The 14,995-nt window shown below is 33.8% G+C and overlaps 2 protein-coding genes across 2 annotated transcripts; one reads left to right on the forward strand and one right to left on the reverse strand.

The window, feature by feature from the left end:
- Positions 1–5,120: 5,120 nt before the first annotated feature.
- On the reverse strand, positions 5,121–5,537 carry LOC142633883 (large ribosomal subunit protein uL11x-like). Its single transcript, XM_075808139.1, has one exon. The coding sequence runs from the start codon at positions 5,535–5,537 to the stop codon at positions 5,121–5,123; it is 417 nt and encodes a 138-aa protein (XP_075664254.1).
- Positions 5,538–8,836: 3,299 nt separating this feature from the next.
- On the forward strand, positions 8,837–10,923 carry LOC142633467 (MATH domain and coiled-coil domain-containing protein At3g58260-like). The gene is made up of 5 exons (XM_075807708.1): positions 8,837–8,868; positions 8,931–9,100; positions 10,023–10,314; positions 10,420–10,580; positions 10,775–10,923. The coding sequence occupies exons 1-5, from the start codon at positions 8,837–8,839 to the stop codon at positions 10,921–10,923; spliced, it is 804 nt and encodes a 267-aa protein (XP_075663823.1).
- Positions 10,924–14,995: the final 4,072 nt, after the last annotated feature.

The raw sequence follows: 14,995 nt of genomic DNA on the forward strand, positions 1-14,995 counted from the left end.
CTCGGTGTGTGGAGAGGTATGGAACATTTTTACTACGGGTACAATGCCTGAAGTTCTAAACAACACGCTTATTTCTCTCATTCCCAAATGTCAAGCCCCTGAGACTCTGGCTAATTACAGACCCATTAGTCTGTGCAACTCAGCGTATAAAATTGTCACTAAAATTTTAGTTGGTAGACTACGGCCTCTCCTTAACAACCTCATCTTTCCTCTACAAGCTGCTTTCGTGCCTGGAAAAAGGGGCTTGGACAACATCATCATTGCACAAGAATTAATTTATACCATAGACAATAAGAAAGGGAAGGAGGGTTATATGGCTGTTAAAGTGGATTTGGAGAAAGCATACGATAGGCTTGAATGGAGTTTTTTACATAAAGTTCTCCAAGCTTACCACATACCCAACTATTTGATTAAACTCATCATGAGCTGCGTATCTTCCACTAGTGCTGCAATCTTGTTTAATGGAGGTATTATGGAGACATTTTATCCATCTCGAGGCATCAAACAGGGAGACCCGTTGTCTCCATATCTTTTTATATTGTGTATGGAATATCTCGGTAACCTCATCGAGAAAGAATGCATGGAAGGGGATTGGATTCCAGTTAAAGCTTCACGAGGCAACCTTGGGATCTCTTATCTGTTTTTTGCGGATGATTTGATTCTATTTGCGAAGGCAAGTGAGGAAGGAAGTGAAGCCATTAGGAAAGTTTTTGATAAATTCTGCGAAGATTCTAGGCAGAAAGTTAGTACAAGCAAGTCCCGGGTCTATTTCTCGCATAATGTGGAAGCGAGCCTCAAAGCCAGCATATGTGAGAACCTAAATATCCAAGCTACTAACAACTTTGGGAAAGGATTCCCACTGAAGCATTTAGGTATAGCAAGGAATTAATTCAATTTTATTGTTGAGAGGGTGATAAATAAACTATCAGGATGGAAGTCAAAATTTCTGTCCTTTGCAGGCAGATTGGTCCTAGTCAAATCTGTTATGGCAACCATTCCCAATTATGTGATGCAAGGAGCTACCCTCCCCTCACACCTCTGTGGAAAATTAGACAAGATTAATAGAGACTTTTTGTAGGGTACTACTCCAGAAAAGAAGAAAATGCACTTGGTGGCTTGGAATAAAATAATCAAATCAAAAGATAAAGGTGGGTTAGGCATCCAAGCAGCCAAGGCAAAGAATATAGCGTTACTGGCAAAACTCAATTGGAGAATGTACCATGAAAGAGAGGCTCTTTGGGCGAAGGTGTTACTGAACAAATATTGCTCTCAAACTATAAGGAGCTCCAGAGATCCTGATAAACTCCCCTGCTCCCCGAACTGGATAGCTATCAAAAAGGGGTTTCTTGTCTTTGTTCAAGGGATTGGTTGGAATGTGGGCAGTAACTCTAAACTAATGTTTTGGTCTGATAAATGGGTAAAAGGTAACTCAGTGAGGGAGCTGATACAAGGGCCTCTTCTCTATGCTGAAGACTCAATCTCAATTGAGGAGATGAGATAAGGGGGGGTTTGGAATTGGAATGCTATTTCCTTTGATTTACCTCAGTGCATCAAGGATAGAATCCTTGCCACGCCTTTCCAACTTTATGGGAACAAAGAGGACTCAATGAATTAGCGATTATCTAAGGATGGCGAGTTCACCATGGCAACGGCTTATAATCTTGTGAGGGCTGAGGAAGAACAAGTTTCGGAGTTCAAGGGTAGATGGATTTGGAAGATAGATACTCTTCCTAGAAGTTGCCACTTTCTTTGGCTTTGCCACCACAACAATGTGCCAGTTAGAGGTGTAGTTGCTGCGAGAGGAATAGATTGTGATGTCTTGTGCCCTCTCTGTAAGAACGAGGAAGAGTCCATTATTCATTTGTTGAAGGACTACCCTTTTGCAAGGTACTTCTGGGGGCAGTTGGGAGTTCCTGGTTCACTTTCATCTTCATTCGGTGCAGAGCTTCAGAATTGGCTGCAAGCCAATTGTATGTGCCACCCTCTGATCAAGGCTCATGGTTATCCGTGGAAAACGTTATTTCCTTTTGCAATCTGGACCTTATGGAAACACCGGAATAGAATAGTGTTTGAGAATACCACTATAAACCCAAAACTCCATGAATCATGTCTAAAGCAAACCATTGACTATGTATATTGTGTGGCAAAATCTTTTAGAACTAAGCAGTTGGGCAGTGTCCAAGTTAGGTGGTACAAACCTTCTGAAGGGTGGTATAAACTCAACACGGATGGAGCGTCTTTTGGAAATCCGGGAAAAGCAGGGGCTGGTGGTGTTATCCGAGATCATGAAGGAACCTGGATAAGGGGATTTTGCCGCAGCATAGGAGTCACCACAAGTGTCATGGCGGAATTTTGGGCCTTGCGTGATGGCCTTACTCTTGCTTTTCAATTGGGATTGTCTTGCCTTGAAGTGGAACTAGATGCTAAGATAGTTGTAGACCTGGTCCTCTCGAGCATAGTGACTAACAGAGACTACTCTTCCTTTCTAAATGATTGCAGGTACCTGCTCCAAAAATTTCAACAAGTCAGGGTGAAGCACATATTTCGGGAAGCAAATCGGTGTGCTGATAGTTTGGCGAAGAGGGGCTGCTTGCAACAAGAGGATTTTGTAATTCTGTTATCTCCCCCTTCCCCTGAATTTGTGTCTTTTGTATGTATGGATGCTGCTGGTCAGTATGTAATAAGGCAATCTGCCTGTACTTTGCCTGTTGTGGCTAGTTAGTGTTAATGCAATTCTCCTTTTAACCAAAAAAAAAAAGTACACGTGCCCTTTGATTTTTCTATGTAAATAAAGCCACGATAATTGATACGTTAATTAAAGTGCATTGCATGGTTGCTCAGTACAAGTGTCCTTTGATTTTTCTATGTAAATAAAGCCATGATAATTGATACGTTAATTAAAATGCATTGCATGGATGCTAAGTACTCATGTCCTTTGATTTCCCTCTGATTTCTCTCTATAAATACATGTTTTGTACTGTTATGTTTCACACACATTAGCCTAATATATTGATCTCAAAGGATTTCCAGAATCCTAACTATTCAGTCATGGGCGATTTTTCTACCACCCGCGATGAACCATGTGTGTTCTCTATCCCTTTCCTAAGTAATTGTCACTCTATATGTTCGAATAAAAAAAATATCTCATATTTTCTAGACTACAAGTAATTATGTTAGACATCTGTGATGCCATCAGGTAATTTGAAGATAAGAAAAGAAATGAATATAAAATGTATATATATATATATATATATATATATATATGATCATAAGAGTTAGAACATGAAATAGGCCGTATATATATGCAGTTGTCCATTCATAAGACTTAGAACATGAAATACTTTCTGTTTATTTTTTATTTGTTTTTAATTTATGTTCCTTACAATAGTCGTTTTCTCATCTATAAAAAGTATTTTTATTCCTCAAAATTTAAAATAAAAAGAAAGTATTTAGCTAAACATAATATGACATATGATAGATGATATATGATGAAAAGAAAATGTATTGTATTTACATGATCTATGACTTTATTGATCATTCTTTAGAACTTCTTGGTTGAATTCTTTCCTGAACTCTATTACCCTCATTTATAGATTGCCCCTTAATTATTCATATTCTATTGTATTGCAGTAATCACAAGATCCAAAAGACATTTTACTCCAGATAATTTTCTACTTAAAATAGAGTCATTCTCTTTACTGTCCAAGTCTGGGCTAGAGTATAAGTCCGATATGTTCGAAACTGGCGGGCATAAATGGTGGGCTTCTTATTCACATTTTTAACAGTAAACACTGCTTCATTAAATTATTAATGTTTAGTCAAGTAATTATATAACCCGTCTTCTTTTGCCGGAGGTTGTCTCTCCATCCAAAAGAAATTGAGAAGAATGAGAATGATCACATCTCCCTTTACTTGGCAATCGCTGAGACGGAAAACTTCCTCTTGGTTGGGAGGTTAATGCCAGCTTCAAATTGTTCGTATTTGATCAGATACGGGACGAGTACTTGACCATTCAAGGTTTGCTCTCTCATAATTGATGCATGAATGTATAATTCTAATTGGAATTGAAATCTTCAATTCTATTTTTGTGTCACTTTATATTTTACCAATTGTGATATTTCATATATCTGATTGTATTTTATATTTTATTAAAAAGATGATATTAGTCTTTGTCATATGAAATGCATATAATTCAATTAATTCAACCAACGAAGAGATCATATGCATTACACATGATGGAGCCAAACCTTTTCCTTATTTATTATTATCTTTTGATGATGATGATGATTATTATTATTATTATTATTATTATTTTATATAGATGCCCGTGGTGGTGCTATTAGAAGATTCAATGACATAAAAAGTGAATGGGGATTTGCCAAATTTCTTCCCCTTGATACCTTCAATGATGCTTCTCAAGGATACCTTGTCAATAACTGTTGCGTATTTGGTGCAGAGGTTTTTGTTCATGAACGTAGTGTCAAAAGGCAATGTCTTTCCTTTATTGTGCGAAAACCATGTAACAGTACTTTCACTTGGAAGATCGAAAGATTTTCGACACTAGATGAAGAACATTATTATTCACAAGAATTCACTGTTGGAGATTCAAAATGGTAATAAGCATGCTTTTCTAGAAGTTGTACTAACATTGTTATTCAAAATTGTACTAACATTGTTATAAAAATGAAAATCTTGCTTTCAATGAAAATTGTACTGAATCCAAGAAGCTATTGGTCTGTCCCAAAGGAGATTCTAGTGATCAAGAAAAGCCAGTGACATCAGTCTTTTTGTGTTTATGTAATTGCCTTCAATCAGAGCAAAATGTTTTTGCAGAATTCAAGCTTCGCATAAGGGATCATATCAAAGGAGAGCAGTGGCGGCGCCATGTTATGCTCAGGAACACCATGAGCTGAAAAAATATATATATATATATAATTAAATTTTTTTATTTGTTTACCTTTAAAAAAAATAGGAACACCCTCAATCAAAATTAGGAACGCCCTCAAATTATTATAAAAAAAAATTATTTGTTCTACTTTCAAGCTAGAAAAAAAAAAAAAAAAAAAAAAAACCAATACCTCAAATCACTAAATCAGAAATCACTAAAGCTAAAGCAAACCCTAAGCTCCCAGAATCTCCTTCACAGTCCCACTAAGATCCTTCTCCTTTGCCATAGACCTAGGCTTCATCACCTTAGCCATCTCGATGATATCGTCGAGCGAGATGTTACCATTGTGCTTGATGTTCTTCGTCTTCTTTCGGTTGCACTCCGGCTCCTTCAGTGCCTTGATGACCAGCGCGGCGGCGGAGGGCCCCACGGACACCTTGGCCTGACAGTTTTGAACCATTAGCTTGACCGTTACACTGAGGCCCTTCCAATCCTTGGCAGTTTCCTTGGCTATGTCTTCTCTGATATTCTTCGGGGAGAGACCTAGTGGACCGATCTTCGGAGCAAGTGAACTCACTGCTCCAACCTCACCTCTGGTGACTTGGATGTACATGTCCACCACCTGTGAGGGATCAAGCTTTGGAGGCATCTTTTGGGTTTCTGGTGGTGGAGCTTAGGGTTTGAGGAGCTTTTATGAAATAGCTATGGGAGCACTGTGAAAGTGAGTTAGAAAAACTGTGAGGTATATCATCTTTTTCTCTTTAACTCTCTCTCTCTCTCTCTCTCTCTCTCTCTCTCTCTCTCTCTCTCTCTCTCTCTCTCTCTCTCTCTCTGAAATCACTAATCTCTCTCTGAAATCACTAAAATGAAATGGATGAGAGTCTCTCTCTCTTTATTCTTTAAGATAATCTTTATTTGATTTTTTGAACTGTGATAGCTGAAGCTTTAACTTTATTAATATTTTGCCTTTTTTTGACTTTTTGAATTTGGTTTTATCTTATCCGTTGTTGTTGGTATGTGTTGGTGTTGGTGAGATATTAATTAATTTTTTTAGTGTAATGTGTATTGTGATTTGTAATTGTGAAATTTTCTGATTGGCAGTTGACTCTTGTGATTTGAATTAGGGGAAGTAAATGCACATGAGATTTGTGTTAGTGCAATTAATAAATAATAATTTAATTAACCAATAATTAATTGGGGAAAGCAACTAATAAACAATAATTAATAATTTAATTAATCAATACATTATAAAAGACAAATAACTTAAATTATGGTTAGGCTAAACAACAATTAATAATTTTATAATTAATGAAACAACAATATAACAAATTATAGTTTATAAAAGACAAACAAATTAATAAAATAACTAAACAACAATAATTAATAATTTTATTAATATTTTAAATGAACTTATGGAAAAATTTCTGAGAACATATAGGAACACTCTGAAAAAAATTCATGGAGCCGCCACTGAAGAAAAGCACAAAGAAAATAGAGGTAAATCAAATATTTTTTTTATCATTTTCTTGTTAATGTTGGGAGTACTGGAGGGTGTTTGTTTTCAATGTGCTTAAAATCGTACCAGAACTATATGGGGTCAAACTCAAGGGTTTCTTCACTATGGATGTACTACCTGGTATCTTTCATTTGTTTTGTTCCAATCTGTTTGGTGAATTTGTTTGATTTCTTTTTATTGGCAGGTGAAGTTTGGTTTTCTTCCTCAAAAAAATACTGGGGTTTTCCAGAATTTTTGTTTCTAAAAGATCTCAATAATGCATCAAAAGGGTTTCTTGTGAATGATACTGTACTTGTAGAAGCAGAAATTATAGTGATGTCTAAACTTAAGTAAAGTAACAGCACATACTTTTCAGAAAACTACATTTGCTGAAACCGTGGGACCATTATTAATGCAATTTTAGAGATATTTATCAATATGAAAATTGTTTAAATTCGTCTTGGTTATACATTAATATTTTTTGAGGCAATGGTTATACAATAATTAATGGAAAATGTGAGGGTGCTACAAATTTTATTTCATGAAGTACTTACAAATTTATGCGACAATAGATATGATTGGCATACTTTAACCTTCTCATAAATAAATATTTTAATCTCCACTTTGTGATTTAGGACACATCAGTTTGTAAATTCAATTTTTTAATTATTGTTGCAAGGATCTCAATGATTCCCTATATATGATACACAGATTATTTATCATTGATTATCATAATCATTAGTGAGTCACATGAATCTCTAAATTAGTTAATCTAATACATACATATATTGAGCCACTAGGCACAAAGATAGCTAGTATATAGTGGTAAGTTTTGTTATATTAAATGACATTATTATGATAAATGAATAAACTAATTAAAATAAATATTAAAGTTTCTTTTAAATCTTGAATTTTCAATAATGAAATTTTAATTGGAGTATAATTTAATTTTCTTAAAAGTTAGATAATAAAATTTTACCTAAATTAAATCATCTTAGCAATTAATAAGTTAAATCGAGTCTTAGTTGGAGAATGTTTAATTTCTTAGAACTGAGGTAATAGAGTTTTTGACTAAATTAAAGTAACTAATTTAATAATTAACAAGAATATAGGATACAATTTTTTCTACTTTTTTTGTTTTACCTCATATCAATCAATTATGATATGCCATGTGTTTTTTTTTTTAAATTTTGGTTATTTTATAAAGAATATTAAATAAATACATAACAAATTGTGATTGATTATACATAAAATAAAACATAAAAAATGAGACTAGATATTTGTATCATCTCTCTCTCCCTTTACTACCAAGTTCCAGCCACTAACAATTCCGGCTGTTTTAAGTGCAATGTTATGTTTAAAGTGGATTGCATTGCTGTATAGACTATAGAGTATTAATGCACTTTGGTTTCCCTCCATGAATAATGCCATGATATGTTTAAAGTGCATTGCATTGTTCAAGATACACCTGACCTTTGATTTTTTCTATGTAAAGCCATGATAATTAATACGTTAAAGAGCATTGCATATATGGTTGCTAATTAAGTACACATGCCCTTTGATTTTCCATTGATTTCTCTCTATAAATACATGTCTTGTACGGTTATGTTTCACACAGATTAGCCTAATATATTGATCTCTCTTGTTATAAAAAAAGGATTTCCAGAATCCTAACTATTCAGTCATGGGCGATTTTCCTCCCACCCGCGATGAACCATGTATGCTCTCTCTCTCTCTCTCTCTCTATATATATATATATATATATATATATATCCCTCTCCGAAGTTATATTTCATTCTATATGTTCGAAAACATAAAAAATTATAAACAAATCTCATATTTTCTAGCCCACAATTAATCATGTTAGACCTCTGTGAGGTAATTTGAAGATAAGAAAAGAAATAAATATATATATGATCATAAGAGTTGGAACACATGAAATAGGCCGTATATATGCAGCTGTCCATGATGACTCTGAAATTCTTTCTGTTTATTTTTATTTGGTTTGTTTTTAATTTATGCTCCTTCAATAATCTTTTTCTCATCTAGAAAAAGTATTTTGTTTCTCAAAATTTAAAATAAAAAGAAAGTATTTAGCTAAACATATATAATATGGCATATCATACATGATAGAAGATGAAAACAAAATGTGTTTTATTTACATCATCTATTACCATATTATTCATTTTCTCGTTTCTTTGACTTTATTGATTATTCTTTATAACTTCTCGATTGAAATCTTTCCCGAACGCTTCACCTACATATTATTATATACCCAATATTAATTTATAGATATCACCTTAATTATTCATATTCTATTGTATTGCAGTAATCACAAGATCAAGAAGACACTTTCCTCCAAACAATTTCTTACTTAAAATAGAGTCATACTCGTTACTGTCCAAGACTTGGCTAGAGTATAAGTCCGATGTTTTTGAAGCTGGCGGGCATAAATGGTGGGCTCAAATTCTCTACCCATTGAACTGTATGCTCCATAAAACTATTAATGTTTAGGCAATTAATTATATCATCTATCTTCTTTTGCAGGAGGTTGTTTCTCTATCCAAAAGGAATTGAGAACACAAATAAAAATGTTCATATCTCCCTTTACCTGGGAATCGCTGAGACAGAAGAACTTCCTCTTGGTTGGGAGGTTAATGCCGCTTTCAGATTGTTTGTATTTGATCAGATACGGGACGAGTACTTGACCGTTCAAGGTTTGCTCTCTTATAATTGATGCATAAATGTTTAATTCTAATTGGAATTGTAATCTTCTATTGTATTTTTTGTATGTCACTTTATGCTTTGAACGTGACATAGACCTATTGCCTATGATGCACGGACGCGGCACCAGAGGTGTTGTACCCGCGTCGGACGCGGCGCGATGCGGCGACGCGTGAGGAACGCTGCCGCTTGCCCGTTGGTGCTGCGTTGAGGCGTGTCAGCCACTTTTTTTTTTTTTCCAAGCTGACTCGCTCCGATGCGGCTTGAATCGCACTGACTCAGCTTCGATTTGTGCCAATTCAGGCCGAATCGGCCAGAATCGGACCATATCAGCAATATCGGGTCGTATCGGCTGGTGTCCGAAACAGGCCGAAATCGGCCTTAAGTCATGTCGGAACAGCCGAAATCGTCTCTGAATGAGACCCAAAAACCCTAAATCAGTCATTCCTCAATTTTATTTTGAATATTTGTTGCTTCTTTTGTGTTTTCTTTTTGGTTTTGTGTTTTGTTTTGCGTTTCTTGTTTTCTTCTTTCTTTGTTTTGTGAATCAAGGCATAGTAATATATTTTTTAAAAATATTTTAATAATAAAAATATATAGAAAATATAAATAAAAATATTTTTAGTAATTTTTTAATTGCTGAGTCTCGCTGCATCCGTACCCACTTTTTTCAAAAATTGCCAAGTCTTGCACCGTGCTTCATAGTCTATTGCGGCAGTTGTCAAATGTCGCTATAGGTCTTTTTAAAAACAAAATATAATAATTTCATATTTGACAGCTAAATACCAAATCTATTGCGACGCTTTCACAAATGCCGCAGCAGGTCAGGCTTGTAGCAAAAAAAAAAACCGCTATAGACCAGCTTTTTAGTAGTGCATTTTGATGATTTTTTATTTTTTATTTTTTGGGTTGTAGATGGCCGTGGTGGTGGTGCTATTAAAAGATTCAATGACATGAATAGTGAATGGGGATTTGCCAAATTTCTACCACTGGATACCTTCAATGATGTTACTCAAGGATACCTTGTCAATAACTGTTGCGTATTTGGTGTAGAGGTTTTTGTTCATGAACGTACTGTCAAAAGGCAGTGTCTTTCCATGATTGAAAAACCCGCTAACAGCACTTTGACTTGGAAGATTGAAAGATTTTCGACACTGAATGAAGAATATTATTATTCTCAAGAATTCACTGTTGGAGATTCAAAATGGTAATTTGTATTACTGGAAGTTGCTCTAACATTGTTATCTTCTTTTTTTAAGTTACTTTTCTAAACTTAGAAGCTGTTATTTGGAACTCTTTTTACTGAATCCAGGAAGTTAAAGGTCTATCCCAAAGGAAATTCTAGTGGAAAGAATACGGCGATATCTTTCTGCTTGTATTCATGCAATTGTCTTCGGTCAGAGCAAGATGTTTTTGCAGAATACACGCTGCGCATAAGGGATCAATTCAGAGGAAAGCACAAAGAAAAAAGAGGTAAATCAAATATTCCTATCATTTTCTCGTCAATGTTGGGAGTGGACGTTGTGTGCTTTCAATATGCTTAGAATCGTACCAGAACTATGGTCAAAGTTGGGGTTTCTTCACTGTGTATATATTTATTACCTGGTATATTTTGTTTGTTTCGAATCACTCTAAGCTGAATTTGTTTAATTTTTTTTTCTTTGCAGCTAAACATTGGTTTTCTACCAAAGAGGAGGGTTGGGGTTTTCCAGAATTTATGCCTCTAAAGGATATCAATGACGCAGCAAAGGGGTTTCTTTTGTTTGATACTCTACTTGTAGAAGCAGAAATTATAGTGATGTCTAAAGTGAGGTAGTTCTCTAAGTAACAGCACATGCTAAACTGGGACGTGGAACTACATATGGTGATACTGTGGTGTGGGACCAATATTAATACAATTTCATTGTGGTTATATTATTGTTGCAAGGATCTCAAGGATTTAAAATAAATTTTAAATTTTATTTTAATTAGTTTAATCATCTATCATAATTTTTTATTATAGTCTTCAAAAGAATTGGATAATAGAATTTTACTTAAATAAAACCATCGTAACAATTATTTTTTAATAGAATTATAGTTGGAGAATAATTTTTAATTTCTTGAAGCTTAGGTAACATAATTTTAACTAAACTAAACTAATTAATTTAATAATTAATGAGAATGTAGCAATAGAGAAAAGATAATCACTTGACACAGCCAAAACTTTAAGAACTCAACTTTTATTAGAAAATGATAGATAATAATAACTAGAATTTAATCATGCGCAGACTAATTGATGATAAGTGAGTAATATCACTTGGTATTAAAATGATGAGTCTAAATTTGGTAAGGACGAGGTGTAAAACTCATATTTTTACACATTCAATAATAGATTATAACGTCAGTCTTTTACTTAATAAAAAATATATCCTACCACACCTAATAACATCTCGATTAATTAGCTCATCAACGTCTTTAATTTTAGAACAAACATAAACCCAAATCTCATTCTTTTGTATTGAAAAAAAAAAATTGAAATCTCATCGTTTCCTACATCGTTTGCTTAAGTTTTAATTTTTCAAATTTGAAATCTCATTGCTCCGGCCTGCAACTATCAATAAAAGTTAGGATTCTATATATGTTTCTATGTTAACTATGGAACAAAAAAACAAATTTCTATGTTACTGTGCAAAACCATACTGTTATCCAAACACAAATTCATCACCTAGTAAAACCCAATAACAAATATAGCAAAACAGACCTTGAATTAGAAACTCCAGCAAATTGATGTGGCGTAGAACAGAGGTCCAGCGAGGCTTGCGGCGGTAAATGGAGGTCCGACGAGGTTTGTGGTGGGAGACAGAGGAGCTGAGGAGGGAGATGAGATTTTAGAGATTCTTTTTCAAATCAAGTTAGAAAATGTGAAATAGGGGTTTTTTTTTTTAAAGATATTATTAAATGTATTAGGAAATATTGATTTTGCTATGAGTCTTAAATAAAAAGTTGATGTGGCATGTCCATATTGACTAATGTAAACCAAAGGGTTTTACACTCGTCCCTAATGAATTTATTCTCTAAACTGAATAGTTTTTAATTTTTTAAATTTGTCAAAAATATTATAAATTAACATAACGTGCATAATTATGCGTGTCATAATGCATAAATTTTACACCCTCTTAACTAAAATCTTGGTTCTACCGGGTATATAATGAGATTGCATATAATTAATGTAAATGCATTCCTTTCAATTAATGTTAATCCACATCCTTTGTAAGCCTATATGGGCCTACATTAATCCAACATAATAGCTCAATAACATGTTTTATTAATCTATTTTTAAAATTTAATTTTTTTAACTTTTTTTTAATTATTTTCTAGTACTAAACAAAACATCAATAAATTCCATACCATCTAAAACTCCTGAGAAACCCTCAACACAGCCGTTATAGACCACTACAAATCAATAAATGTTTTTTTTTTTTTTCAGAAGAATACTAGTTCTGATTTAGTAGTTGGTACAGAACATACCAGCCAGTATGAACTACGTACCTTACTCAAAGTACCTATAAGATTTCGGCAATTATCAATTTATTGCTCGCATACACTTCATGGAGCAGACCTCTCACAACGTGGGATCCCATGTATTTATAGAAAAAAACAATTCTTTTTAAAATAATTTTTTTAATAATTTCGTATTAAATATAAATTTAAAGGTGTATTTAATATCACCATATTTATAATTTTAAATGACATGCTATTTTGAATGGTACTCACTCATAAGATCTGCAAGAAACCAATCATGCTTCACAAAAAAAATGATTAACTAACTTTTGAGTGTATCTTTTCTGAAATGGGAATGTAGCTCCAACGGTAGAGCGCTCGCTTTGCATGCGAGAGGCCGCATCTCCATGTTTTTTTCATTATATCCACCAAACACGACGTGTTGTTTTTTTCATTCGAAACCTATATATAGCTATTAGCTAGCCCCAAGTTCTTACCAGTTGCCTTTTCCAACAAAGAACAAATGCAAAGTTTCAAATTTCAATACCCATTCACAAGGTGTTCCGTCTTCTCTGGTTTGCTGTTACTGTTCTTCTGATCTATTTTTGCTTTTGTGTATTCCCTTATGTATATGTTTCAATCTGAAGTGGGTCATTTGACTGAGTATTTCCCACTTTCGCTAGAGGACATACCAAGTGTTCACACGTTGAATGTTGCTGAAGGAAAACTATCTCACTTTGTTTAAATTAACTCACTTCATATGTTTATAAATCAACCAAGAGAGAAAATGGAGATTCTATTTCTGGGTACCCAAAGTATGTTTCTTTCTGCATAAAGGTTTTATTTTTGTTCCTCTAGGGAGTAGATACCACATTTGCTTGTATATATCTGAGTATTTCCCACTTTTGCTAGAGGATACCAAATGTTCACGTTAATTTGTTTACACTAATTATCGCACTTTGTTTACACTAATTACCAAAAAGATTACACTACTAAATTAAGTAACTCACTTTATATTATTAAATCAACCAACTTAGAAAATGGAGCTTCTAGGTGGTTAAAGCATGTTACTTTTTGCTTAAAGGTTTTATTTTTACTCCTCTAGAGACCACCTTTGTTTGTATATATTTGATTCATGTTTTTTTTTTCCTTCCTTTTTGGTAATGGCTTAGAACTTTTGTATTTTATGCTTGTTTCTAAGATATCTCAGCTTGGAGCTAGGATGATAAAGGATCTCACATGAAGTATATACTTGAAGTTGATATGCAATGTGTGTTGTGCTTCAGCTTGACATTATTAATAATAATATTGTTGTTGTTTAATTGGATCAATTCACTAAAAGATATGAGTGGGAGGCAGCTTTACTCCCATTTGTAGTTAATTTGTTTTCATGAAATCTTGTAAGATATATTTAAGTTTATAAACAGTTTAAGTGGTTGCCTTCTTTAAATATGTTAAACTTGAGATATAAAGCGTTCCTACTGATGATTTTGCGTACATGTGGAATGGAAGTGGAAATGTCTGATCCCTTTTGTAGTCTAGAACCTAATTAGACGAGCACTTGCTTTCTAAAATTCCCTTGGTACAATGCTGTCCCCTATCTTATAACTTATTTGTTGGTTTTGGAGTGGTTTTTTCTCCGAAGTTGCCCCGCTCCATGTTTTACGAGACATAGTCCAACTGAGCACTTGACAAAATGCAGGATTTGATTTGGTCATAAAACACAAAAATATGCATTTCATGTTGCCTTGACAAATGCAGGATTTGATTTGGTTAGACATGAAATCTGCATTGTTAATCATGATTAGTGGTGAAGAAGACAAGGTTAATTTTAGAAATGTGAGTTTCTTGAAGATAACTCTGGCTTTAATATTGGCACAAAACTGTTATTAGTTTTCCCCTTCTTTTAACTTGTATTAGTAATATAGTATATTATTATTTGTTATCAATATGATTGGAAGACACTAATTCATAGTGGCATGTGCACTTTCATGTGGGAGGGAGCTGAGATGTGATATCTTTAGGGCTTTGGAATTTTCTTTCTGTACAAGTAGAGCTACTAACTATCTTACCCAATATCAAGAAAATCAGAGGTTATTGGATTGCTTGTGTCCACTGAAACCCTTATTTTATTATATCTTGTAATTACAATATTTTTCAACTTCCAGGATACTCCCATGTCTCAAGCCCAGATCTTGCAATACTAAGTATGTCCATGCAGTTAAGACAAGGGTTTGTTGAATTGAATGAAGTTTGTAGTCATTGGGACCAGTGCTTCCAAGTATTTTTAACTAATGCACTCAGTTGTGCCAGGTTCTGTTCCCAGTACATTTATTGGTGTTTTTTTGGCTAAATATTCGGCTTTTAAAAATATTTTGTTAAAAAATATTTATTACAACTTATTTAGC

The sequence above is a fragment of the Castanea sativa genome, chromosome 5 (genome assembly GCF_040712315.1).
Source record: "Castanea sativa cultivar Marrone di Chiusa Pesio chromosome 5, ASM4071231v1".
NCBI lineage: Eukaryota > Viridiplantae > Streptophyta > Magnoliopsida > Fagales > Fagaceae > Castanea > Castanea sativa.